Below are 25,333 nucleotides of genomic sequence, written 5' to 3' on the forward strand. Positions count from 1 at the left end.
GGTGAGAAAAGATTTCTTTAATTTACAGAGGTCAAATAGAGAAAACAGGTTATGGATCGGATAAGTTTAGGGGACACTATATCAAGTTATTACAAAGATATGTACGGTTTTGGGGCGGGCTTCTATGAGAAGCCCTCAATACCTAGTACGAGAGAGACGGACGGCTTCTCCCAGAAGACCTTGAGACCGGAGAGGGTTAAGGACAAACAGCAACAAAGCTATAAAAAGTCGGTAATATTTTTTTCAAGTTGTATTTGCTATAAAGAAATAGGTAATACAAGTCAAAGATGACACACTTCACTGAATAATAAAAAATTACTGAATAAACACTAACTGCCAAGTTAACATCTACATCTTACTAAGAAATAGCAGCACAAAGATGTGTCAGAATACAATCTGATCAACCAGCTCCCAATAAGACAATGGGATTAACATCATTAAACTAAGAAAGAATGATCAAGTGCTACATACAAGTAGTAACCAGTTACATTAAAAATTTCAGAACCCATTAGATCACAAATTTATTTTCCTTCCTACCCATACATCATGTAATACTGTATACAGACAATGATAGAAAAAAAAATTAGTTATCTTGTTGTTACATCTAAATAAATAACAATTGAAAGTTCACTGCCTTGCAATTTTTTTCTTAATATACTTTTTCTTAGTGGGCTGAATTAATAAGAGCAACATTTAAAATCACTATCAGCAAAGTTAACATCTTGTTATGAAAACACAGCACAAATATGTATAAGAATATAATTTGTGCAGCTACAAAAGGAAGGTGGAATTAACATTTTACAAAATGAAAAAAAATTATACAGTACAGTACTACATACAGGTACCATTCAGTCAGAAAGAAGATTACACTCCTGAAATTACAGTTTACAAACTACCATAAAATATTATGTAATATACATGCAACATTAGAAAAATACAGAATTGTCAAATTTTATTACATTCTGCAACTTAAATACTAAAGCTCACTGTCTGACAACTGTTTCTTAGAGTTTCTTCTAAATTCAAGAATTTCTCGTCATGCTCATTCCTGGTTTATGGATTTTAAGTCAGGGACCCCTTGTACTAAAACTCATTCATATACAAGGCCAAGGAATGAAATTTATAAATTACTCAATAATCCCCTTAGAGAGTAATTTTGTTGGGCCTGGAATCCTTATCTGAGAAATGTTTATGAATACCTCTTTGGCTTTATCATTGGCAAGTTTTATGTCTGCTTCATTGGCCTGGATAAAGAGCAAGTTCTGCTTAAGATCCTCAGCACACTTAATTTGTGGACAACTTAAAACACTATTTTTGAGCTTTTGCTGCTGTTCAAGTACCTCGTTGATCTCTTGGAGCTCTTCTTGATACCGAGCTTGCATATATTTTTCCTGTAATCATTAATATGGATATTATAAGAAATATATTTGAATTTATTTTCTAAAACTATTTAATAATTCACAGAAAACAAACTAGTTTTATATATGCTTTTGCTTCTGGACAAAGTGAGAAAGAGGAAAGTATCAATGGGCTAAATCTTTATGCTAATCACATGTTTTACGGCAAGAGGCTGCTTCCAGGTAGCCTATACAAGCACGAAGTAGGCAACTCAAAAAACAAATTTCTAACAAATATACAAAAAAAAAAAACAAGTTATGTAACTCCATCCTTCTTGAGGGTAACACTACTGTTAAACAGTGGTTAGTAAGATTTTTTCACTAAATTTATGCTTTGTATAATAGACCTAATACTTTACTAGTCTTATATTTGCTGGCTTAGCAGACAGACCATGCTCTGAATCTTAATTCCAAACCAACAACTGTAAGCACCCTAGTGACCCTTTTATAGAGGGATGAATAAATTTGTTTTTATTTAGCATTTCCCAACGTTTTGTGAGAGAGAGAGAGAGAGAGAGAGAGAGAGAGAGAGAGAGAGAGAGAGAGAGAGAGAGAGAGAGAGAGAGAGAGAGAGAGAGTGTGTGTGTGTGTGTGTGTGTGTGTGTGTGTGTGTGTAATTGTCGTAAGTGAGTGCTTCGGTTGTTGGAAGAGGGATGAGGTCGTTAGTTTGTTTACGGCGCTGTCTGTCTGTGGAATATGTGAAGGATTTTTCAGTTTTTTGGGAGTCTTTAGTCAGAGCTAGTGCCGGTCAGTGGTTCTTGTGTGGGACAGTTTTTGTCGTATGCTTTTCTGGGAGTTGTTGGTCTTCTTGTTGGTGTGCTGTTTATTTGTGTGTGTGTTCCGTTTTTTTTTGTATTTCCTTGTTGTGTTTGTGGTTGTTTGTGGTTGTTTGCGGTTGTGGTTGTTACGGCGGCCTTTATCCATCTCCAGCAACCGAAGATCAGGGTGAGTGTTGTTTGTTGTTTTGTTTGTGGGTTTGAATTCCGCCACATAAATTTGGCGCCCAACGTGGGGCTGTTGTAAAATAGCCGTTAGGATTGTTTGTGGTGGGTCGAGTGAGAGTAAGAGGTCAGGATGAGTGAGATAGAGAAACTGAGAGAGGAACTCCGAGTGGCTAGGGAACTCCAGGGCAGGCTGGAGGAGGAGAATGGGAGGCTGAGGAGTGAGAATGAGGAGTTGAGGAGTCAGTTGGAGGAGATGGGAGGAATGCTAAGAAGTGCAAAAGAAGAAATGAAAGGGGAGATGAAAGAGTCAGAAGAGAGAATGGAAGAGAGGATGGATAAAAAGTTGGAGGGAATGATGAAAAGTGTGGAAGAAATGATGAAAGGTATGTTCAAGGGTGTTTTTGGACAAGGGGCTGTTGGAGGCTGGTTCTCTGGAACGTGTGAAGGGGCAAGAGAGAAAGAAAAGGAGGAAGAAGTGAATGGAAGCGTAAGTGATGAAAGTGATATGGGAATAGGAAGTAAGAAACGAGGGAATGAAAGGCAGGGTAAGGAAAAGAAGGGAATGAAAAGCAAGGGAAGGAACAGAGGGAAAGTAAAGGATAAGTCAGGGGAAGAAAAAGGGAAAAAGGGAAAGGGAAAGGAAACTGGTAAGAAGGGTAAGGAAGTGGGAAAGGCCAGAAAGAAGGGAGAGGGTGAAGGCAGTAGTGATAGTGAGGTGGATGGAGGCGAGTGGATAAAAGTGGATAAAAAGAGGGGGAAGAAGAGTGTAATGAGTAAGATGAATGTAAGTGCGAAGTGGACTCTTTGTATTCAGAAGAGGGTATGAAAGGACAGAGTGAAAGTAGCGAAAGTGAGAGTGAAAGTGAGAAAGAAGTGAGAAAGGCTATGTATGTGAGGGAGGTACCCCCGGTGTGAAAAGTATAATGAGTATGGAAGTAGGGATGTGCATGATTTCTTTAGGGAGTATGAAAGGTTTTGTCAGGACAAGTATGGGGAAAGTAAGAGAGTGTGGGCACGAGAATTAGGAGAGTATTTGACTGGGTTTTTACTTGATATGTATAGGGTTATTATGAGTGTGGGGATGTTGAGTATGACAAGGTGAAAGCTAGACTAGTTGAGCAAGCGGGCGTATGAAAGCGAGTGTTAAGTATAAGAGGAAGAATGAATTTGATGAGGCAAGAATGAAAGCTGGGAAACCTTGTCACTGTATGCTTGTAGGTTGGAGACGTTGGCAAGGAAGAAGTTTGGGGATGATGGGATAGATGAATGTAAGAAGTTAGTACGGAAGTTGTTAGGGACAGTGCCAGATGGAGTTAGAGAATTTGTGAACTTGAAGCGGAAGGAGAAGAAAAGATGGACGAATGAAAGGTTGACTTGGGGAGAAATTTTGGAAATTGTAGAAGATTATGAGCTTGACAGGGTTATAAAAGAGAGCAGAAGTGTAAGTGTAAGGGCTGGGGTAGATGAGAGGGTACCAGAGTTCGGAAGCTTTAGGGATGCAGTGCTGAGGGGCCCAATGAGAATGGCCGATAGTGTAATAGATAGGAGTGTAAGAGCAAGTAATGTGGAGGTGCCAGGAGGATGAATGATGGGTTTGTAAGGGAACAACGGGTTGGACGGGTTAGGGATAGTAGTGTACAAAGGGAAGGTCGGTGAGTGGAAGTCGAGCGAAGTGTTTTAGATGTGGAAAGGAAGGACATACAAAGAATGAGTGTAGGTGGGCTTTAGGAGCGTGTTTGGTGTGGGCAATCGGGACATTTGGTAAGGGAGTGTACGAAAGATAGGGGTTAAATGCTACAGGTGCGGACAGGTGGGTCATATTGCTAATGGTTGTAGGGGTACCAGTGAATGTAATATGTGGCAACTGTGGTAAGAATGGGCATTATGCGAGAATGTGTTCAGAACCGAGAGCGAAGTGTGACGAATGTGGAATGGAAGGGCATGTATCAAGTGTATGTAGACGAAAGAGGGTGACTGTGACAGCGAATTGGGAAACTGAGTGTGAAGGGGTTCAAATGGGTGGATCCTCCAGGATGCAAGCGGTGCGTGTGATGCATGTACGTGAGGGTTGTTGCATGAGGGAGGTTTTGCTGGAAAGACTGACGAGTGCATGAGTGTGCGAGTGTGTTGTAAGGAGTAAGATTGATTGCCTTAGTAGATACCGGGTGTAGTATGAATGTCATATTTAAGAATGGATGTGAGAAATTGAGGAATACGTGTGAGATTAGGAACTGTCAGGGGGAAGTAAGAGGGATTGGAAATTTAGGGGTAGCAGTGGTTGGAAGAGTGTGTGAACGGTTAGAAATTGGGGGTGTAGTGATGGATGAAAGTGATTTTTGTGTGATTGAGAGTACGAATGATAAATATGATATTTTATTGGGATGTGAGTTTTTGAAAAAATGCGGGATGGTGGTCCGTCCTAGTATGAATGTAATTGAATTACGTATGAAAGGGGATGTGGTTGGGGAATTGTATTTGGGGAAGGATGGTAGGGTTGAGCAAAAATTGTGGAAGAGAATGCCTGTAATTGCGACAGAGAGGGTAAAAGTGCCACATGAGATTGGAGAAGTTGTGAGTGTGAAAGTGGCATGGCGGATAGCCTCGGGATAGCCAACAATGATAGGTGTGAGTATGTGGTTGAGGGAATAGATATAAATAAATTAGTCAGGGCAAATGTGTGTGTATATGATGGGGTTTTGAACATGGGAGATCCGAGGGTATATATAACGTCATTGCCGAGTGTCAGGAAGAAGCGAGTCCGAGGAATATGTGAGGGAGATTGCGTGGGAATATTACGTTGGAATTGGTGAATGTGGATGATGAGAGGTACATGAAGGTACGGCAGGTGATGACAGGTGATTTGAAAGGAGCTAAAGATTGGACGTATGAGGAGTTGAAAGAAAGAGTAAAGGTAGATGAAAATGTAAGTGATAACGTAAGAGAACGATTGAGGAGAATGTTGTGGGATAGGCAGGGGGCATTGAGTCGTGGTGACGAGGATTTTGGGGGATCGAAGCTTCCGGAATTTAAAATAGTTCTGGAAGACGACACCCCCATATATCAGCGTCCCCGACATTTTTCTCCGTCTATCAATCGTGAGATAGAGGAGCAGTGTGAGGAGCTTGAGAGGGTGGGAGTGATTGAAAGGAGTGGCCTGGAATAGCCCCATTGTACCGGTACGTAAGCCAGATGGAAGTTTGCGAATGTGTGTGGATTATCGGAAGGTGAATGAAGTAACTGTGAAAGAGCGATTCCCGATGAATGTGGTGTCTGATTGTGTGTACAAGATGAATGGAATGAAAGTGTTTACAAAATTAGATTTGGTAAGGGGCTATTACCAGATGCCTCTGGAGGAAGGGAGCAGGCATATTACGGCCTTTTCTAGTAGTTCCTGCCACTACCAGTTCCGGAGATTAAGTTTCGGACTGGCTAATGCCTGCTGCCTTCCAAAGGGCAATGAATGTGGTTCTGGCTGGGTTTGATCGCAAGAAGGTAACTGTTTTTATAGATGATATTTTGATTGCAGAGTGAGACTGTAGAAGAGAATATGGAACTGCTTGAACGAGTGTTAGAAAGGTTGGAAGAAGTAGGAATAAAAGTAAAACTTGAAAAGTGTGCTTGGTTGGCTGGGGAGGTGGAATTCTAGGGCATATGGTGAGTGAAAGAGGTGTAAGGAAGAGTGATAAGTTCGTGAATAAGGTAAAGGAATTTCCACGTCCATGGACCGTGCAACGTGAGTTGAAAGGATTTTTAGGTTTAATTGAGTTTGGAAGGAAGTTTATAAAGGATTGTTCAGGGATCGAAACCACTTACTGAATGGACGGGGAAGAGAAATTGTGTAAGATTGAAATGGGATGAGCAAATGATCGAAGCGTTCGAGAGATTGAAAGAGGAGGCTGCAAGAGACGTGACGTTGGCTTTCCCGGACTATAGTGAGAATGCGAATAAACTAGAACTGTATACGGATGCAAGTAAATATAGTATGGGAGGATGCTTGGTACAAATGCAGAAGGCGAATGGGGAGAACAATTGAGAGTAATTGCGTATGTGAGCAAGGCGTTTGGAAAGGCAGAGTTGAATTATTCGGTGATTGAAAAGGAATTGGCTGCAATAAGGTTTTGTGTGAAAGCGTTGAAAGTATTTTTATATGGGGTAGATTTTGTGATACTGGACGGACCATCGACCGCTAGTATATATGGTTAAAAAGGAGAGTGTGAATGCTAGAATTAAGAGAACGATAGAGGATTTGAATGAGTTTAGTTTTAAGGTAGAGTATGTACAAGGTAGACAGAATATTGTTGCCTTGGATGCTATGTCGCGTATGTGGACTGAAACGAGATGATAGGTTAGGAGCGACTGGGACCCGGACCAAGTACCTGTAGGATTTGTGGTAAAGCAACAGTATGTAGGGGAGAATCGAGTGTGGGAATGTCTGTTTGGGGTTGAGTAATTTGGAAACAAATGGGTTGATTGACGGAGTACCTGCAAGCATGAACGAAGTTACGTGAAAAGGTGATGAATGAGATGCCGGAAGGAGGAGCGCGAGGAAGGAAGGGAATTAGATGAGGAGGAAAAGTTAGTGAAAGTGTTGTTGGTAGTGGCTGAAATGTTTAAAATTACAGTACGATTGTTCTTTGGATGGAATAGGCCGGTGGAGTATAAAGGAAGGGTGAATGAAAATGGTACAAATGTGATTTTAAATGTTCACTGTGGAAAGGATACTTGTAGCTGGCTGGTTAAGAAAGGTGATTTTGGGGAAAATGAGGGAATAAGGGGTAGGGTTGAGGATATCGTTGAAGATGAATGCGATGAGGATGGTTGTGAGGAAGCTAAGCAGGTGAATGTAGCCGTGAGAGCGTGTATGCATGAAGCGAAAGGTAAATTAGTAACAAATGTAGTGGTGGATCAGAATAAATATTGTAGTTTGGTAGACACGGGAGCACAAGTGTCGTTAGTGAGTAGTACAGTAGTTAGTGAATTGGAAAGGTGCGATTGGGATATAAAAAGAAAATCAACGAGTGTAAGGATACATGGTTTGGGACAAGGGAGTGTGTTAGTATGGGAGGAGGTACAATTAAAAATTCAGTTAGGGGGATTTGAAATAATACATAATTTTGTAGTCATGGATGAGAATGATATGCCAACATGTTTTTTATTAGGAATTGATTTTATGAGAATGCATGATATAAGTGTGGACGTCGGGAGGGGAATTTTAGGAAAGGGCGGCAGGAAATAACGAAGGTTAAAGGAGGGGATGTGTCTAAAACTAGTTTTGTAGGTATGGTAGATATTGCAAGGAGTGAAAATGATTTGTTGAGTGAAGAGGAAATTAAGCAGATGCAAAATCAGTGCATGAAAATAAATATGTTAAGAGAGTGTGTGTTAGGGGGTGTAAGAGTAGGAAGTTGGCCGTCTGAGTTAGAAGTGTATAAGCGAAGTGCTAAGAGATTTGTTGTATGTAAAGGTATAGTTTATTTTTTGCATCAGGAAGGAATATGGGATGGGGAAGTGTATGTGCCAGTATTTTCGGAAGACGGCCGTGGGTATGTGTTTATTGGTGCATAATAGGTTTGGGCATCTGGGGAAAAATAAATTATGGGAATGTATGAGAGAGAGATTGTATGTGCCTGGATTGAGTAAAATTTGTGCGGATGTAGCGATTACGTGTGCGGACTGTCAGAAGGGTAAGTATCAAAGTGTGCATGCGAATCCACCTGTGTTGCGATTGCAGATGAAAGAGTTATTTGAGATGGTTGTGATTGATTGTGTGTCGTTGCCTGTGACTGCTAGAGGACATGTGGGAATGGTTGTAATGGTAGATCATTTGAGTAAGTTTGCATATGCGGTAGCGATTCGAACAAAAAGAGTGAGACTGTGGCGAGAATGGTGGGTCAAGTGATGTTGCCACTGTGCGTGTGCAAGCCGACGCGAATGTTGAGTGACAATGGGCCTGAATTTGTTGGATGGGAGTTTGAGCAAATGTTGCGTGATTGGGGCATAGAACATGTGTACTCTACGCCGTATATGCCCAGTGCAAATGGATTGGCGGAACGAACGGTGAGAACGTTGACAGAGATATTACGTATGATGAGTGAATGTGATAATGATTGGGATGTAAACGTTGAGGCGAGCGTTGTGGGTATACAACGCCACTGTGCATAAGGGTATTGGTATGTCTCCGTGTAAATATGTGTTAAATTTTGAAAAGATAGTGAGACCGAGATTGGGTCTATCTGAGAATGATAGGGAGGTATGGAAGAAGGCGCATGAAAGGTTTGAAAGTTACAAGGTGGGCGAGAAAGTGTTGAAAGAAGTAATCGAGAAAGGGCGGTTGAATGTAAATAAAGTGCGTGAAAAATTTGAGGGTCCGTATGAGGTGTTGGAAGTTGGTCCTAGTGGGCTTAGTTTTGTTGTAGGGAAGTATGTGTAGATGGTAGTGTGAGAAAATGCGAGCGCATCACAACCAGTTATAGATGGAAGGATGTACCGGAATATGTGAGAGAGAATGGGGTGTATAAATGGTTGAAATCGAATGTGGGTGAACCAAGTATGCATGAGAGCTTGTGTATGGAGGATCAGCAATTTGTTTTGGTAGAGTATGGTAAAAAACGTAAGAAAGGGAAGAACGTAAGTAAACTGAATGGTCGTAAGTTGTGTGATAGGGTGTGAGTGCCAAAGTGGAAATGAGTGATAAAGCGTGTAATACGGATGAATGGGATGGTATGGATAGAACGTATAGCATATGCGGGTTTGATATAACTGAGTTGACTGAACGTGTAGGGGTTGGTGAGCGGTTGGAGGTGAGCGAAAGTGTAAGAGTAAGAGAGCGTAGCAGTGATAGACGAGTGATTGAAAGCATGAATGAATCGTTGCAAGAATTGGAAAGGTCAATGAGCGAATGGGATGGGTTAGTTGAAGAATTGGGGAGGTATTTGGGAACGAGTTAGAGGGTATAGATGAGATTGTGGATGAAATTGAGAGTGGTAATAGTGAAGAAGATAGCGTGAATCTGAGAGAGAATGGAGGAGATGATGTGAGTTTGAATGTTGCTAGAAGAGAGAGTGATTCTGAGAGAATGATTGCGTGCCCGAACGCGATCTAGAGGACCTGCTAGTGAGCATCCGTGGGTGTTGCGTGGCGATTTGAAAGAGGTGTGAAAGGTGTTGGTTGGGAAATGCTAAAAGGGGGAGAAATATAGAGGATGAATAAATTTGTTTTTATTTAGCATTTCCCAATGTTTTGAGAGAGAGAGAGAGAGAGAGAGAGAGAGAGAGAGAGAGAGAGAGAGAGAGAGAGAGAGTGTAATTGTCGTAAGTGAGTGCTTCGGTTGTTGGAAGAGGGATGAGGTCGTTAGTTTGTTTACGGCGCTGTCTGTCTGTGGAATATGTGAAGGATTTTTCAGTTTTTTTGGGAGTCTTTAGTCAGAGCTAGTGCCGGTCAGTGGTTCTTGTGTGGGACAGTTTTTGTCGTATGCTTTTCTGGGAGTTGTTGGTCTTCTTGTTGGTGTGCTGTTTATTTGTGTGTGTGTTCCGTTTTTTTTTGTATTTCCTTGTTGTGTTTGTGGTTGTTTGCGGTTGTGGTTGTTACGGCGGCCTTTATCCATCTCCAGCAACCGAAGATCAGGGTGAGTGTTGTTTGTTGTTTTGTTTGTGGGTTTGAATTCCGCCACACTTTTTCTGTGTGCTTATTCCTGTGATCAGCATCACCTCTTCTCTCTCCCAGGACAGTGTTGCCTACCACACTCCCATTGCACCCAGCCTTCCAAACGCCTGCCCCCTCAAAATCCTGGCTTCCCACATCCACCAAAACTCCTTCTCAGCTTTTTTTGTGAGTACAAGCAGTGTTAACATTTCTCTAGACCCACCCAGCATTGCCAACCATCAGAGACCATTTTTAAAAATTTTTATGAAATTTATATACAAGTACAGGCAGTCCCCGGTTTACGACGGTTCCGGCTTACGACGTTCGAGGTTACTGACGCTTTTCAAATATATTCATCAGAAATTATTTCCTGGCTTACTTGCGCATGTTCGGGGTTACGACGTTAAAACGCCAATCCAACGGAAGAAATATGGCCCCAAAATGGCAGAATAATCATAATTTGAAGGGTTTTTTGATGTAAAACTCAATAATAATGCAGTTTACATCGTTTTCAATGCACCCAGAGCATTAAAAGTAAGGTTTTCTTATGATTTTTGACGATTTTCGACGATGTTCCGGCTTACGACGATTTTCGGGTTACGACGCGGCGCAAGAACGGAACCCCCGTCGTAAACCGGGGACCGCCTGTATATCATATATATGTATATATCTTTAGTCCTGGGGCTTCAGATAATTTAGATTTCTGAATAAGGTGATTTTGGATAATCAAGAGATTACTGCAATAATATTGTAATAAAATAATAATAATAAGCTGATTGACTCAGTTGTCTGGCATTTTCCAGACTGGTGAGAAATGGTTTTGTAAAGTCCCCGCTCAACGTGTTCTCTGTAATGAACATTCCGTTTTCTGCGGTGCCTTCACATTCGACCTGGGGGTCGGCTGAACACATATTGTTATCATTATTGTGCATTGTATATTTTATTGTCTATTCAAAGGACCATGCATTATGTATATGTAACAGAGTATTTTTGTAACAGACCAGACATTGTTAATCATTGTGTTTTCTGTATGTACCTGTCCTGTTTTTGTAGAGAAATAGTTTGACCTCAGGTCACCTGCAAATCTTTGTACCCGCGGTCTCTGCGTTATATGCAGACATCCGCACGCCGCTTTATAAGCAGATCGCTTCATCAATAAACTAGCAGTACTTGTCTTCCTGCTCATTATTTCGCACCTCTCTCACAGTGGTGACCCCTGGAGTGGTTCCCGGAAGCCGTTAACAGAACCAAACGGCAACTAAGTCTTGACCCGATGAACCTTACCCATGCCCGTAAAGGACTAACTACGGTGCTCTAACAAAGCTTTCGGGCATTACCAACCCTCGTCGGCAGGTCACCGGCATCATTAGCGGACCCACACGGCACGCTCCCAAGCGTGTATTGAGCGAGTGTTCCCTCACACTCTAAGTGAGAGCGCGGAATGAGCATGGAAGCAGACATTCCCAACCACATACAAATTACCGCAAACTTCTCGGAGGCAGACGCCTCCCTCGTGCAACCCCCTCCCGCGCGCTCCTCCACGTCGGTACCTGCACGTCGCGCGATGACTCCCCTGACGGACCAACCGAAGGCGGCCCTCAGCATAAGGCTGCTGCCATTCACCCATCAAAACACAGCGTCCTGGTTCTACAGGGTAGCAGGCCTAACCAACGAGGTGTTGAAGGCAGACATCGCCATCAACGCCCTCCCGGAGGAGATGTACAAGATCGCCCTGTGGTTAATGACGACGTCGAGCCCTGCCACCTTCCACGAGTTAAAAGCCACTCTCGTTGAGACCTACTCCCTGCCAGTCTCCGAGAGAGCTGCCTGCGCCCTCGACCTCGCCCTCGCCCTCAACCCCTGGCAGGAGGGAAACCTCTTGGAAACGTGGCATGCCCTCCAGGACCTCCTCCTCCTCCCCGAGACTGAGAGCAGCGGCAGGCGCAAAGAAATCAGCCTGTCGAGGGAGGTCTTCCTGCGTCAGCTACTGCCAGAGGTCCGTGGGCAGATCACAGAGGCATATACCCTGCCGGTCGAGGACCTGATCAGGGTGGCGCAGCAGCTGACGGACTCCAGGAAAGCAGCAAAGCGGGTGTCCACACCCGCACACCCCATCAACTGCCTCCAGCCGGAGGACCCCACCATGGACAGTGTCAATGTCGTTGCCCAGAGGAAGCCATCCCACCAGCAGAAGGAGGAGAGGCCGGGGCTTTGCTATTACCACCAGAGGTTCAGGAAAGCTGCCCAGAAATGTGAAGCCCCCTGCCTTTTCTTTCCTCCAAAAAACAGGGGAGGCGGCGGCCACCCACACAGGCCGCCATGGCAGCAGCTACTGAAACACCCAGGGGCCCCGCACCAGTAAGCTTTTATGTCCGCGACACCATCTCCGGCAGGATGATGTTGATCGACACTGGAGCCATGCGGTCAGTGTTCCCGTCTTCCAGAGAGGACCACAGACATCTGCTGGACCCAACTGCCTCCCTGACAGCCGCCAACGGGTCCCCCATCCTCTCCTATGGCACCAAGCTCCTGTCGATCTCCACCCTTGGCCAAAGGTACAGGTGGAAATTCATCGTCGCGGACGTTAGGACCCCGCTCCTGTGTGCAGACTTCCTCGCCCACTTCGGACTGGCAGTCGACGTCAGCTGCAAATGCCTGCTGGACACCAAATCCTGCTAGTCGCTGTCCTTGTTGCTGGGCCCCAGGGAGCCCGCCATCTGTTCCATCATGCCCCGCCAGTACGGTTCCCTCCTGAAGGAATTCCCAGAAGTTTTCAAACCCGAGCTTCGCCAGGCGCCCAGGGCTCCTGCCAAACATGGGATATATCATCACATCAAAACAAAGGGGCCCCAACGCACACGAAGTTCCGACCACTTCCCCCACAGCGCCTTCAGGAGGCCAAGAAGGCCTTTGCTGAGATGGAAAGACGGGCATATGCAGAAAGGCTCCCAGCCTGTGGGCCTCCCCCTTCACATGGTGCAGAAAGTGGACGGCACCTGGAGGCCCTGCGGCGACTACAAGCGGCTCAACCTCGCTACAGAACATAACCACTACCCTCTACCAAACATGCAGGACCTAATGGCCTCCTTCCACAGGGCCAAAATATTCTCAAAGTTAGATCTCTTAAAATCATATTTTCAGGTACCAGTAGCGCCAGAAGACATCCCCAAAACCGCCATCGTCACGCCTTTTGGGTCCTACATCTTCGCCTTCTCCACCTTCAGCCTGAGGAACGTGGGCGCGACCTTCCAGAGGCTGATGGACAGCATCCTGGGGGACCTGGACTTCTGCATCTGCTATGTCAATGATGTCCTAATTTTTTCCAGATCCCAGAAGGAACACCTATGGCACATCTGGAAGGTCCTGCAGCGCCTGCAGGAGAGTGGCCTTGTCTTCAGGTTCGACAAGTGCACCTTCGGCGTCGAGAAGGTGGAATTCCTGGGCCACGAGATATCCCCAGGGGGCGTCCGCCCAATGTCGTCGAAGGTCAAGGCTGTCGGGAAGTTCTCCACCCCTACCTCCACCAGGACCGTACAGGAATTCCTTGGAATGGTCAACTACTACAGGAGATTCATCCCGGGGATCAGACACACCATAGCCCCCCTGACGCAGGTCCTCAAGGGTCGTCCAAAGACCTTAGTGTAAGCCCCGACCAGCAGAAGGCTTTCTTCCTGACGAAGGCCGCCCTCGCCAAGGTAACATCTTTGGCCCACCAGGACCCCAGTGCTCCCCTCCAGCTGATGACGGGCGCTAGCAACGTCGCCTGGAACAAGTCATTAGTGGGACCCCTCAGCCCATCGCCTTCTTCAGCAGGAAGCTCAGCCCCACCGAGTCCAGCTACAGCACCTTCAACCGGGAACTCCTGGAGGGTACGCCCTTCACAATTTGGACTGACCACTAGCCGCTGGTCCACGCCTTCACGAAGCTGGGGGACGCATGATCCTCTAGGCAGCAGCGGCACCTCGTGGAGTTCACCTGCACCATCAAATACCTCCCCGGCAGAAAGAACCCAGTAGCCAATGCCCTCTCGAGGATCGGGATCGACTACGAGGGCCTCGCCTGCGAACAGGCTGCCAATCCAGAGACCCCAGCCTACTGCACAGCCATCATGTCACTGAAGTGGGAGGACGTGCCCCTCAGCCCTGGAGGGTCAACACTGCTGAGCAACATGAGCACTGGACGCCCTCGCCCCCTGGTGCCCGCCTCTGACGTCGGCTGGTCTTCGACGTCATCCACGGCCTATCCCACCCCTCCGGAAGGACGACAGCCAGGCTACTGATGGAGAAGTTCGTCTGGCACGTCATATGGAAGGACGCGACAGCCTGGGCAAGGCAATACATGGAGTGTCAGGCCAGCAAAGTAGGGCGGCACACAGAGTCTGGGGTGGGCGAGTTTCCCCAGCCAAAGAGACGCTTCGGGAACATCCACGTCGACATGGCGGGTCCTCTTCCCCCATCAGGAGGAGCAAGATACCTTCTAACAGTTGTCAACCGCTCCACCAGGTGGCCCAAAGCTACGCCATGGAAGAAGCCACTTCCAGTGCACTCGCAGAAGCCCTCCTCTCCAGCTGGATCAGTCAGTTCGGTGTCCCAGACCACAAAACGACAGACAGAGGTCCCGCTTTCCTATCAGAGCTGTGGACCGCCCTGGCACACCTGCTGGGGACCACTCATCACAGCACCACCGCCTACAACCCCGCAGCCAATGGAATGGTGGAAAGGTTCCACAGGTCCCTGAAGGCGTCCCTCATGGCTCGTTGCACCTCTGAGAATTGGAAGTACCAGCTGCCCTGGGTCCTCAGATTGAGAACGGCCGCCAGAGCCAACGGCAACCCCTCCTCAGCAAAAAAAGTCTACGGGGAGACCCTGGTAGTCCCGGGGAACTCGTCGCAGAAGACAGGGACGACATAGTAACGCAGAGGCTCTGTGATAGGGTTGGGAAGTTCGCCCCCTGCCAGAGGACATACACCCACAGGACGTCCCCCTTCATGCCTCCCGGTCTGTCCTTCGCTGCCCGAGTCTTTGTCAGGGACGATGCCATGTGGCCACCCTTAACCAGGCCCTACAGAGGACCTTTCCTTGTGCTCGAAAGGGACAAAAAGGCATTCCGGGTAGCTGTCCACGGAAGGGAAGACTGGATATCGATAGATTGCCTCAAGCCCGCATTCCTGGAGGAGGACGTCGAGGGCGCTTCCCAAAGCTTCCCGCAGGATGTAGCAACCCCCCGGCAAGCCCCATGTGCAGGAAAACGTCATGGGAGTCCCCGGAAAACCCCGAAACCAGACAGGGAGGCACCCCAACACACTGCTCCAGAGGGCGCCGGGGAAGGCGACCACCCCCTCCAGTTGACATCAAGAAAGTGGGGCTCCTTCCATCACCCCAGCAGGTACCTGCTGTGATCAGACGTTACCTACGTCTTGGGGGGGGGGGGTTATTGTAAAGTCCCCGCTCAACGTGTTCTCTGTAATGAACATTCCGTTTTCTGCAGTGCCTTCACAATCGACCTTGGGTCTGCCGAATACATATCATTATTGTGAATTGTATATTTTATTGTCAGTTCAAGTGACCATGCATTATGTATATGTAACAGAGTATTTTTGTAACAGACCAGACATTGTTAATCATTATGTTTTCTGTATGTACCTGTCCTGTTTTTGTAGAGAAATAGTTTGACCTCAGGTCACCTGTAAATCTTTGTACAGGTGGTCTCTGCGTTATACGCAGACGTCCGCACGCTGCCTTATAAGCGGATCGCTTCATCAATAAACTAACAGTACTTGTTTTCCTGCTCATTATTTCGCACCTCTCTCACAGTTTGTTTATACTTTTAACAGGTGTCAGGATACAGGTAAAAAGAAAGATATTAGTATGCACAAAATTAAAAATGCCTTGTAAAGTTTCCTCAAGTTGATGAGTTCAAACTTGTTACTATATCCCTTAAACGTCGAGCCTCTATTTACAAAAGTGTCTGTCGTATGCCGGCGGTGTTCGGGAGTTAGCGCCGAAGCGGAAAAAAAGTTTTTTTCAAAAAATCACAGCACGCTTAGTTTTTAAGATTAAGAGTTCATTTTTGGCTGCTTTTTTTGTCACTGCCTGAAGTTTAGTATGCAACCATCAGAAATGAAAAAAGTATCATTATCATATATAAATATTGGAATATATGACAGCGCAAAAAAAAAATTTCATATGCAAATTTCGTATACAAATCGCGCTTTGAGCAAAACGGTTAAAGCTAATAAGTTATTTTTTTCGTTGTATTGTACATTAAATTGCGATGATTTTGGTATATAAAAATTGTAAAACGATCAAAGTAACACAGAGAAAATATTATCACAAAATGATGCATGAATTAAATGCCATTGCGGACGTAAAAACAAGTTTTTATCTAAAATTCACCATAAATCGAAATATTGTGCTAGAGACTTCCCATTTGTTGCAAAATGAAGGTAATTGATTGAATATTACTAGAGTGTAAGAGTTTTAGCTTACAATTGCATTTTTCGACAATTTCGGTTGAGTTAAAGTTGACCGAAGGTCTAACTTTTTCTATTTATTGTGATTTATATGAAAATATTTCAAAACTGATAAAAGCTACAACCATGAGTTATTTTTTGTTGTATTCTACATGATACTGCGCACATTTTCATGTATAACACTTTATGTAAGGCCTAATATAAAACGGTATTTTCAGCCGTTACCACGCAGGGAGGTAAGGAAAAAGTTTTTTTCAAAAATTCACCATAAATCGAAATATTGTGCTAGAGACTTCCGGTTTGTTGCAAAATGAAGTTAAATGTTTGAATGTTACTAGAATGTAATAGCTTTAGCTTACAATTGCGTTTTTTGACCATTTCGGTCGGGTCAAAGTTGACCGAAGGTTGAAATCTGGCACTTATTGTGATTTATATGAAAATATTTCAAAACTGATAAAACCTACAACCATGAGTTATTTTGTGTTGTATTCCACATGAAATTGTGCACATTTTCATATATAAAACTTTCTGTAACGGCTAATATAAAATGGTGCAAACATTACGACAAAGTGACGAAAGAATTTCTGAGATGTTCGGCAGAGTTACTGCGCGGACGTAAGGAAAAAGTTTTTTTCAAAAATTCACCATAAATCGAAATATTGTGCTAGAGACTTCCAATTTGTTGCAAAATTAAGGTAAATGATTGAATATTACTACAATGTAAGAGTTTTAGCTTACAATTGCGTTTTTCGACCATTTCGGTCGAGTCAAAGTTGACCGAAAGTTGAAATTTTGGCACTTATCGTGATTTATATGAAAATATTTCAAAACTTATAAAAGCTACAACCATGACTTATTTTTTGTTGTATTCTACATGAAATTGCGCACATTTTCATATATAAAACTTCATGTAGCGGCTAATATAAAACAGTGCAAAAATTACGACAAAGTGACGAAAGAATTTCTGGGATGCGTCGCTGATGCTCTGTAGTGTGAGAAGAAAGAAATTGGCGCATGCATGGCTGGGTAACGCTTGTAAACAAATCAACAGCGTGATCCGTGAACTCCCAGCATCCCTCAAGGCGCGTGATTTAAAATCTTTCGCAAACTAGGCCTATAACTATTTTTCTGCGAATATTTAAAAAAACCTTTTGTAGTTGACGTACCGTACGTCCACTCGGCACCCAACAGACAATTTTAGTCGACGTACAAACTGTAAACAGTGTGTCATAGAGAAGCCCAGTCTCTCATAACTCACAAATCACTGCTAAAGTGTGGAGACAAAAATATCACTATGATTTGGGAAGATGACATTCACAATACAGTATCAAGTTTGTATTCATCAACTTAGGGAAACCTTAAAAGGCATTTTTAATTTAGTGCATACTAATATCTTTTTTTTACCTGTATCCTGACCCCTGTTAAAAGAATAAACAAACTATTTCTCACCAGTCTGGAAAATGCCAGGCAACTGAGTCAATCAGCTTATTATTATTACTATATTATTGCAGTAATCCCTTGATTATCCAAAATCACCTTATTCAGAAATCTAAATTATCTGAAGCCCCAGGACTAAGAGGGGCTCTAATTTCAAAACACCCTATATATATATATATATATATATATATATATATATATATATATATATATATATACATATGTGTGTGTGTTTCAAAATTAGAGCCCTCCCCCTCTACAGCATAAACTAAAATTGATATGGACAAAAACAAAAGTAATTCAGAACAGGTATTTAAGTTTCTCTCTGAGTATTTAATATTTTGTGTGGCACATTTTCATATATAAAACTTTATGTAACGACTAATATAAAACGGTGCAAACATTACGACAAAGTGACGAAAGAATTTCTGAGATGTTCGGCCGAGTTACCACGCGCAGACGTAAGGAAAAAGTTTTTTTTTTTTTAAATTCACCATAAATTGAAATATTGTGCTAGAGACTTCCAATTTGTTGCAAAATGAAGGTAAATGATTGAATATTACTACAATGTAAGAGTTTTAGCTTACAATTGCGTTTTTCGACCATTTCGGTCGAGTCAAAGTTAAGCGAAGGTTGAAATTTTGGCACTTATCGTGATTTATATGAAAATATTTCAAAACTGATAAAAGCTACAACCATGGGTTGTTTTTTGTTGTATTCTACATGAAATTGCACACATTTTCATATATAAAACTTTATGTAACGGCTAATATAAAACGGTGCAAACATTACGACAAAGTGACGAAAGAATTTCTGAGATGTTCGGCCGAGTTATTGCGAGGGGACGTAAGGAAAAAGTTTTTTAAAAAATTCACCATAAATCGAAATATTGTGCTAGAGACTTCCAATTTGTTGCAAAATGAAGGTAAATGATTGAATATTACTACAATGTAAGAGTTTTAGCTTACAATTGCGTTTTTCGACCATTTCGGTCGAGTCAAAGTTGACCGAAGGTTGAAATTTTGCCACTTATCGTGATTTATATGAAAATATTTCAAAACTGATAAAAGCTACAACCAGGGGTTGTTTTTTGTTGTATTTTACATGAAATTGCACACATTTTCATATATAAAACTTTATGTAACGGCTAATATAAAATGGTGCAAAAATTACGACAAAATGACGAAAGAATTTCTGAAATTTTCGGCAGTTACCGCACGTGGACGTAAGGAAAAAGTTTTTTTTAAAAATTCACCATAAATCGAAATATTGTGCTAGAGACTTCCAATTTGTTGCAAAATGAAGGTAAATGATTGAATATTACTAGAATGTAAGAGTTTTAGCTTACAATAGCGTTTTTCGACCATTTCGGTCGAGTCAAAGTTGACTGAAGGTTGAAATTTTTTATAGTCGACGTACGGTACGTCCACTCGTCACCTGACAGACAATTTTAGTCGACTTACGATACGTCCAGTCGGCGTTTAAGGGTTAATAGAATACAATCATCCCCACTCTGACTAGGTTGGTGGGCATACCAGAATATATGCCGGGAGCCCTACCCCTAATAACAGCGCACCCCTGGAATCCATGGGTTGATCTCAGGGATAGTTCCGCCTTCAGGGTGTCAATATGATATACTAACACCCTTCAGGTCCAAACATCATCGGATTGGGTGACGCTCCCAATCACAGTTCCCACATTTAGCTTCGAACGTGAACCCCAATCCAAGGTATGATGCCCTTTCCTTTCACACAGACAGGAAATTTAATGAAGGTGGAAATATCCACACAATGTAAGCCAAAGAGTTGGGAAAAAAAAAAAAATAAATAAATAGAAGCGGTAGTCATAGTGGGTGGATAGGGAGATGGAAGAGAGCTGAAAAATAAGCTGGAGGAGTAGAAGAAAAAGAGGACAGAGAGACATTTAAAGTCAAACGGGGGGAATGATCTCCCCTCGTTCGAGAGGCCCCTTGCCCGTCGCAAATCTACAGCATGAGAAAGAATATTCTATGCTGGAGCCATGTGACTACATCACAGCAGTCTCTCATTAAGGAGGCATGAGTCCGCGAATCGTGAGACCGCGAATACGGGTTGTTTACTGTACAATATACCATAGTTTGGGCTAAGCTAATTCTTGTTTGTTATTCACTTTCTCTTTGTATTGAGTATCGTAAGTAACTCTGCGTGAACCTCCAGAATTAGCTGATATTAATAATTACTATACCGTGTATGTATAGAGTATACTTTATAGTGTAGGCTGGGCTACCATATATGTATACATGGTACTAAATACCCTGATGCAGGCTAAGCTATATTCGAGATACAGTAAAGCTCTTCGTTGGGTGAGTCGGTAGAGTTGAGGGCTAGCACTCGCTAGGCCCGAGTTCGAGTCTCCGACCGGTTAATGAAGAGTTAGAGGAATTTATTTCTGGTTATATAAATTCAATTCTCGCTATAATGTGGTTCGGGTTCCACAATAAGCTGTAGGTCCCGTTGCTAAGTAACCAACTGGTTCTTAGCCACGTAAAATAAGTCTAATCCTTCGGGCCGGCCCTAGGAGACCTGTTAATCAGCTCAGTGGTCTGGTAAAACTAAGGTATACTTACCTTCTTTTTCGAGATACAGTAAACACCCCATATTCATGGGGGATGCATACCACACCCCCCTGTGAATAGCTAAAACCGGCGAATAATTAGAACCCTTCTAAAAACTCTTACAACTGCCTATTTTGATAGTTCAAACACACACAAAACAAACTAAAAATGCTTATACAGGTATTATCTGCTTATGATGGGGTAAAAAAAAAAAAAAAAATCGTTTGTTGAAAAAAACGTAAGAAATACCAGAATGTATCTCAAACATAGCTTAGCCTACACTAGGGTATTCGGCACCATGTGTACATATATGGTAGCCTAGCCTACACTATAAAATGTACTCTTTACATACACGGTATAGTAATTATTAATATCAGCTAATTCTTGAGGTTCATGCAAAGTGACTTATGATAATTCAATACAAAGAGAAACTGAATAACAAACAAGAATTAGCTTAGCCTACACTATGGTATATTGTTTACATACATGGTAGTGTAGCCTACATTATACTCTCCTCTATATTCACATATCATATACAAACATCAACATAACAAATATGCATCTTTTCCATGGATCTTTTAAAATGTTATGCCTTAATTCACTTTTATCCAATAATACTGTATATATTCTTATGTTGCTTTTGTATTATAAATTGCGATCATAGCGATCAACGTTTTGATTTGGAAATGTTTAAGTGGCATTTATTTTGCCATGTTTAATTCAGTTCACAGCTTTTTTCTTGCTTCTAGGTAGCATAAATGTAACTCTAGATACTTTATTTATATGGGGCAAGGTTATTTTTCGTTATACGAAGTGTTTTAAGTTGAAATATAGCTAAAATACATCTCGTTGTGAAATTAATTTATCTATTATTTTCGTTAGTAGATGATGATGGCTGTTGGGGGCGTTTGTTTTGTGTAAAAAAAATTCGAGATTCCGTTCGCTATTTTCACTTGATTTCATCATAATACAAGCTTTATGTATTTAACATTTATTGGCATAAAAATAACAGTAATGTGTTCTTTCATGACCAGTAATTTTGATTAAAATACTTTCTCTCCCATTTAATTACAATCGAGTTTCATCCATGTTGCCGATGCACGATAATTTACAGTATAGTCATTAGCAGCTTGAACATTGTTTTCTCAGCTTCAGTTACAACTTGCAGCATAAATTTAGCAGTATATTTCCTTGCCGATCTTTTATCCATATCAAATACGGGTATAATGTAAAAATATATCAGTCCTATTCTACTTAACGTCATTTGTGCCATAACATAGAGTAATTGTTTATTACCATACGAAGGTTGATATACCAGGTAAACGGCTGTTGTTATCCGATTCGGTTACAAGCAAAACAACAGTTTCTTGGTCGGTTGTTTATGGCTGTACGCATTTACGCAAGAGTATAACGTTACTGACAATACTTTTACCATTCTCTTTTGCTTTTTTAACTAAAAGATGGGATAAAGAGATGGAGGAAAAGTTGTCTATTGTAATTTGGTCTCTCTCACTGCCTGATTATACTGCTGGCTGCGCCCGTGCGAAATTTAAAAATATTTTACAAATACTATTGTGGTATCGGTATTAATTGCTTACCCCATTGCAAAATCGAATTATCGTAAGGTGAATTAACGTAACTCAAGCATTACCCGAGTGTTTTAATAGTTTTATCACAAAAAGTGCACTTAGTGATGAAAATGAGATGAAAATACAGTATTTAGTGAATATTTCTCAGTGACAAATACCTCGAATGGGCAAATTTTCCGCAAATAATGGGTAGATACGTTCCAAAGAGAAATCCATGAATACGCGAGTCCGCGAATCGTGAGAACACGAATCCGGGGGGTCTACTGTACGTTTTTTCCAACAAACGATGGGTTTTTTGGAACCTAACCCCATCATAAGTGGGATAATACCTGTATAAGCATTTTTAGCTTTTTTCTAGGTTTAAACTATCAAAATAGACAGTTCTAAGTGTTTTTAGAAGGGTTTTAAGTATTCGCGGATTTTAGCTATTCGCGGGGGGTTTACTGTTCCATTAAACAAACATATCTCAATTCCTTATTTGAGACCTGTAGATATATGCATTTCATTACTGAAAATATTGGTTCAGTAGCGAATGCAATATTTACATTTTATTACGCTAATCCGTAAACGTAGTAGCAAACACAATGTTTATGCTTAATCAGTAAGTTACACTACTGGTAGTTGCTATATTTGACTGCAAATTTGCTTCTGTAGCAAAAAATGATCAACTTGAATTAGATCTTAAAACTAAACAATAAAATACTAATCCTGAAAGCTATAGGCTTGAAGGCTACCCGACCGGAAAATTTAAGAACAAAGCTGCCATTAACACAGCAGAAACAGGCAATAAAAGGAGATTAACTTCCAACTTTGGGTTGGCTTTGAACAGATTAAAACAACAGTGTGTCAAGTTTCAGAAGGACACTCAGTATCTAGAACACTACCAGAAAATCCTGAAGGATCAGGAGGATACGAGATTCATAGAAAGAGTGGAATATTTTAAAACAGAAGACTGTCATTTCTTGGCACATCATGGTGTTAAAAAGGACAGTGCAACAACCCCTATTTGGATAGTATCTGTCTGTTCGGTTAGACAGGGGAAAAGTGGGTTAAGCTTGAACAATTGTTTGTGGATGGGACCACATATAACAGCTGACCTGCTCAAAGTTCTGCTGCAGCTTAAAACGAAATCGTTTGCTTGTATCAGTGACATAGAGAAGGCATTTTTAATGGTGCAACTCAGGAAGGAGGATAGAGACTATACTAGGTTTTTATGGTTGGAAGATCCAACAGACCCTAACTGTAAATTGTTAGTGTATAGTTTTAGAGTTGTTTTATTTGGAGCTACATGCTCTCCCTTTCTGCTGAATGCAACAATTAAAAAACATCTGTCTATGGTAGAAGGTGACATATAAAGGATAAAAAGAGGGCTATGTAAAAAGTGCTTCTGATACGGTAAGTTATTCAACTCTGAACTTATTCAACCCTTAAACGCCGACTGGACCTATCGTACATCGACTAAAATTGTCTGTAGGGTGCCGAGTGGACATACGGTACGGCAACTACAAAAAGTTTTTTTAAATATTCGCGGAAAAATAGTTATAGCGCTAGTTTGCGAAAGATTTTTAATCACGTGCCTTGAGGGATGCTGGGAGTTCACGGATCACACTGTTGTTTTGTTTACAAGCGTTACCCAGCCGCGCATGCGCCAATTTCTTTCTTCTCGCACTACAGAGCATCAGCGACACATCTCAGAAATTCTTTCATCACTTTGTCGTAATTTTTGCACCGTTTTATATTAGTCGTTACATAAAGTTTTATATATGAAAATGTGTGCAATTTCATGTAGAATACAACAAAATAACCCCATGGTTGTAGCTTTTATCAGTTTTGAAATATTTTCATATAAATCACAATAAGTGCCAAAATTTCAACCTTTGGTCAACTCTGACTCGACCGAAATGGTCGAAAAATGCAATTGTAAGCTAAAACTCTTACATTCTAGTAATACTCAATCATTTACTTTCATTTTGCAACAAATTGGAAGTCTCTAGCACAATATTTCGATTTATGGTGAATTTTTGAAAAGAAACATTTTCCTTACGTCTGCGCGCGGTAACTCGGCCGAAAATCTCAGAAATTCTTTCGTCACTTTGTTGTAATATTTGCACCGTTTTATATCAGCCGTTACATAAAGTTTTATATATGAAAACGTGTGCAATTTCATGTAAAATACAACAAAAAACAACCCATGGTTGTAGCTTTTATCAGTTTTGAAATATTTTCATATAAACCACGATAAGTGCCAAAATTTCAACCTTCGGTCAACTTTGACTCGACCGAAATGGTCGAAAACTGCAATTGTAAGCTAAAACACTCACAGCCTAGTAATATTCAATCAATTACCTTCATTTTGCAACAAACGGGAAGTCTCTAGCACAATTTTTCGAATTATGGTGAATTTTAGAAAAAAGCTTGTTTTTAAGTCCGCGCGTTACGAATTCATGCGTCATTTTATGATAATATTTTCTCTGTGTTACTTTGATCGTTTTACAATTTGTTATATGCCAAAATCATCGCAATTTAGTGTACAATACAACAACAAAAAAAAAACTCATTAGCTTTAACCGTTTTGCTCACAGCGCGATTTGTAAACAATTATATATGAATTTTTTTTTTCGTGCTGTCATATATTCCAATATTTATATTATGATAATGATATTTTTTTCATTTCTGATGGTTGCATACTAAACTTCAGGCAATGACAAAAAAAGGAGCCACAAATGAACTCTTAATCTTAAAAACTAAGCGTGCTGTGATTTTTTGAAAAAAACTTTTTTCCGCTTCGGCACTAACTCCCGAACGCCGCCGGCATATGACAGACACTTTTGTAAATAGAGGCTCGGCGTTTAAGGGTTAATTGTAATTTGTGTAATGTTTTGTATAAAAACGCAAGGTTGGGGTAATGACTGGTGGTCAGGAATGGATTAATCCATTTTCAGTTATTTCTTATGGGAGAAATTAACTCAGAATTCGACTAAATCGAATCTCGACGCTTCTGGAACGAATTAGCATCAAGGACCAGGGTTCTACTGTTGAGGAACAGGCAGAAGTAAAACCAGTTTGTTTGGGCTGAAACCATGCTATACATGGAATCATCCTCCCTTTATCTGTAATGATGGGTTTCAACCAAAAACCAAGGATCACCTCCCCCGGGATTCTGTGAGCCAACCCTTGAGATAGTTCTGCCAAAGAGGTCCAAACCATTTTCAGGTGGCTAACATCACCCACAACTCTTATAACTTTGAATGCAAACCACT

The 25,333-nt window shown here is 41.9% G+C and overlaps 1 protein-coding gene across 1 annotated transcript in view; it reads right to left on the bottom strand.

Moving 5' to 3' along the window:
* Positions 1 to 235: 235 nt before the first annotated feature.
* LOC136853850 (protein MIS12 homolog) overlaps positions 236 to 25,333 on the bottom strand; it is a 337,410-nt gene continuing 312,312 nt past the window's right edge. Inside the window, exon 5 of the mRNA XM_067130154.1 lies at positions 236 to 1,391. Within this exon, the coding sequence (XP_066986255.1) occupies positions 1,128 to 1,391 (264 nt within the window). The 3' untranslated portion in view covers positions 236 to 1,127. The remainder of the gene's footprint in view (positions 1,392 to 25,333) is intronic.

The sequence above is a fragment of the Macrobrachium rosenbergii genome, chromosome 1 (genome assembly GCF_040412425.1).
Source record: "Macrobrachium rosenbergii isolate ZJJX-2024 chromosome 1, ASM4041242v1, whole genome shotgun sequence".
NCBI classification, from domain to species: domain Eukaryota; kingdom Metazoa; phylum Arthropoda; class Malacostraca; order Decapoda; family Palaemonidae; genus Macrobrachium; species Macrobrachium rosenbergii.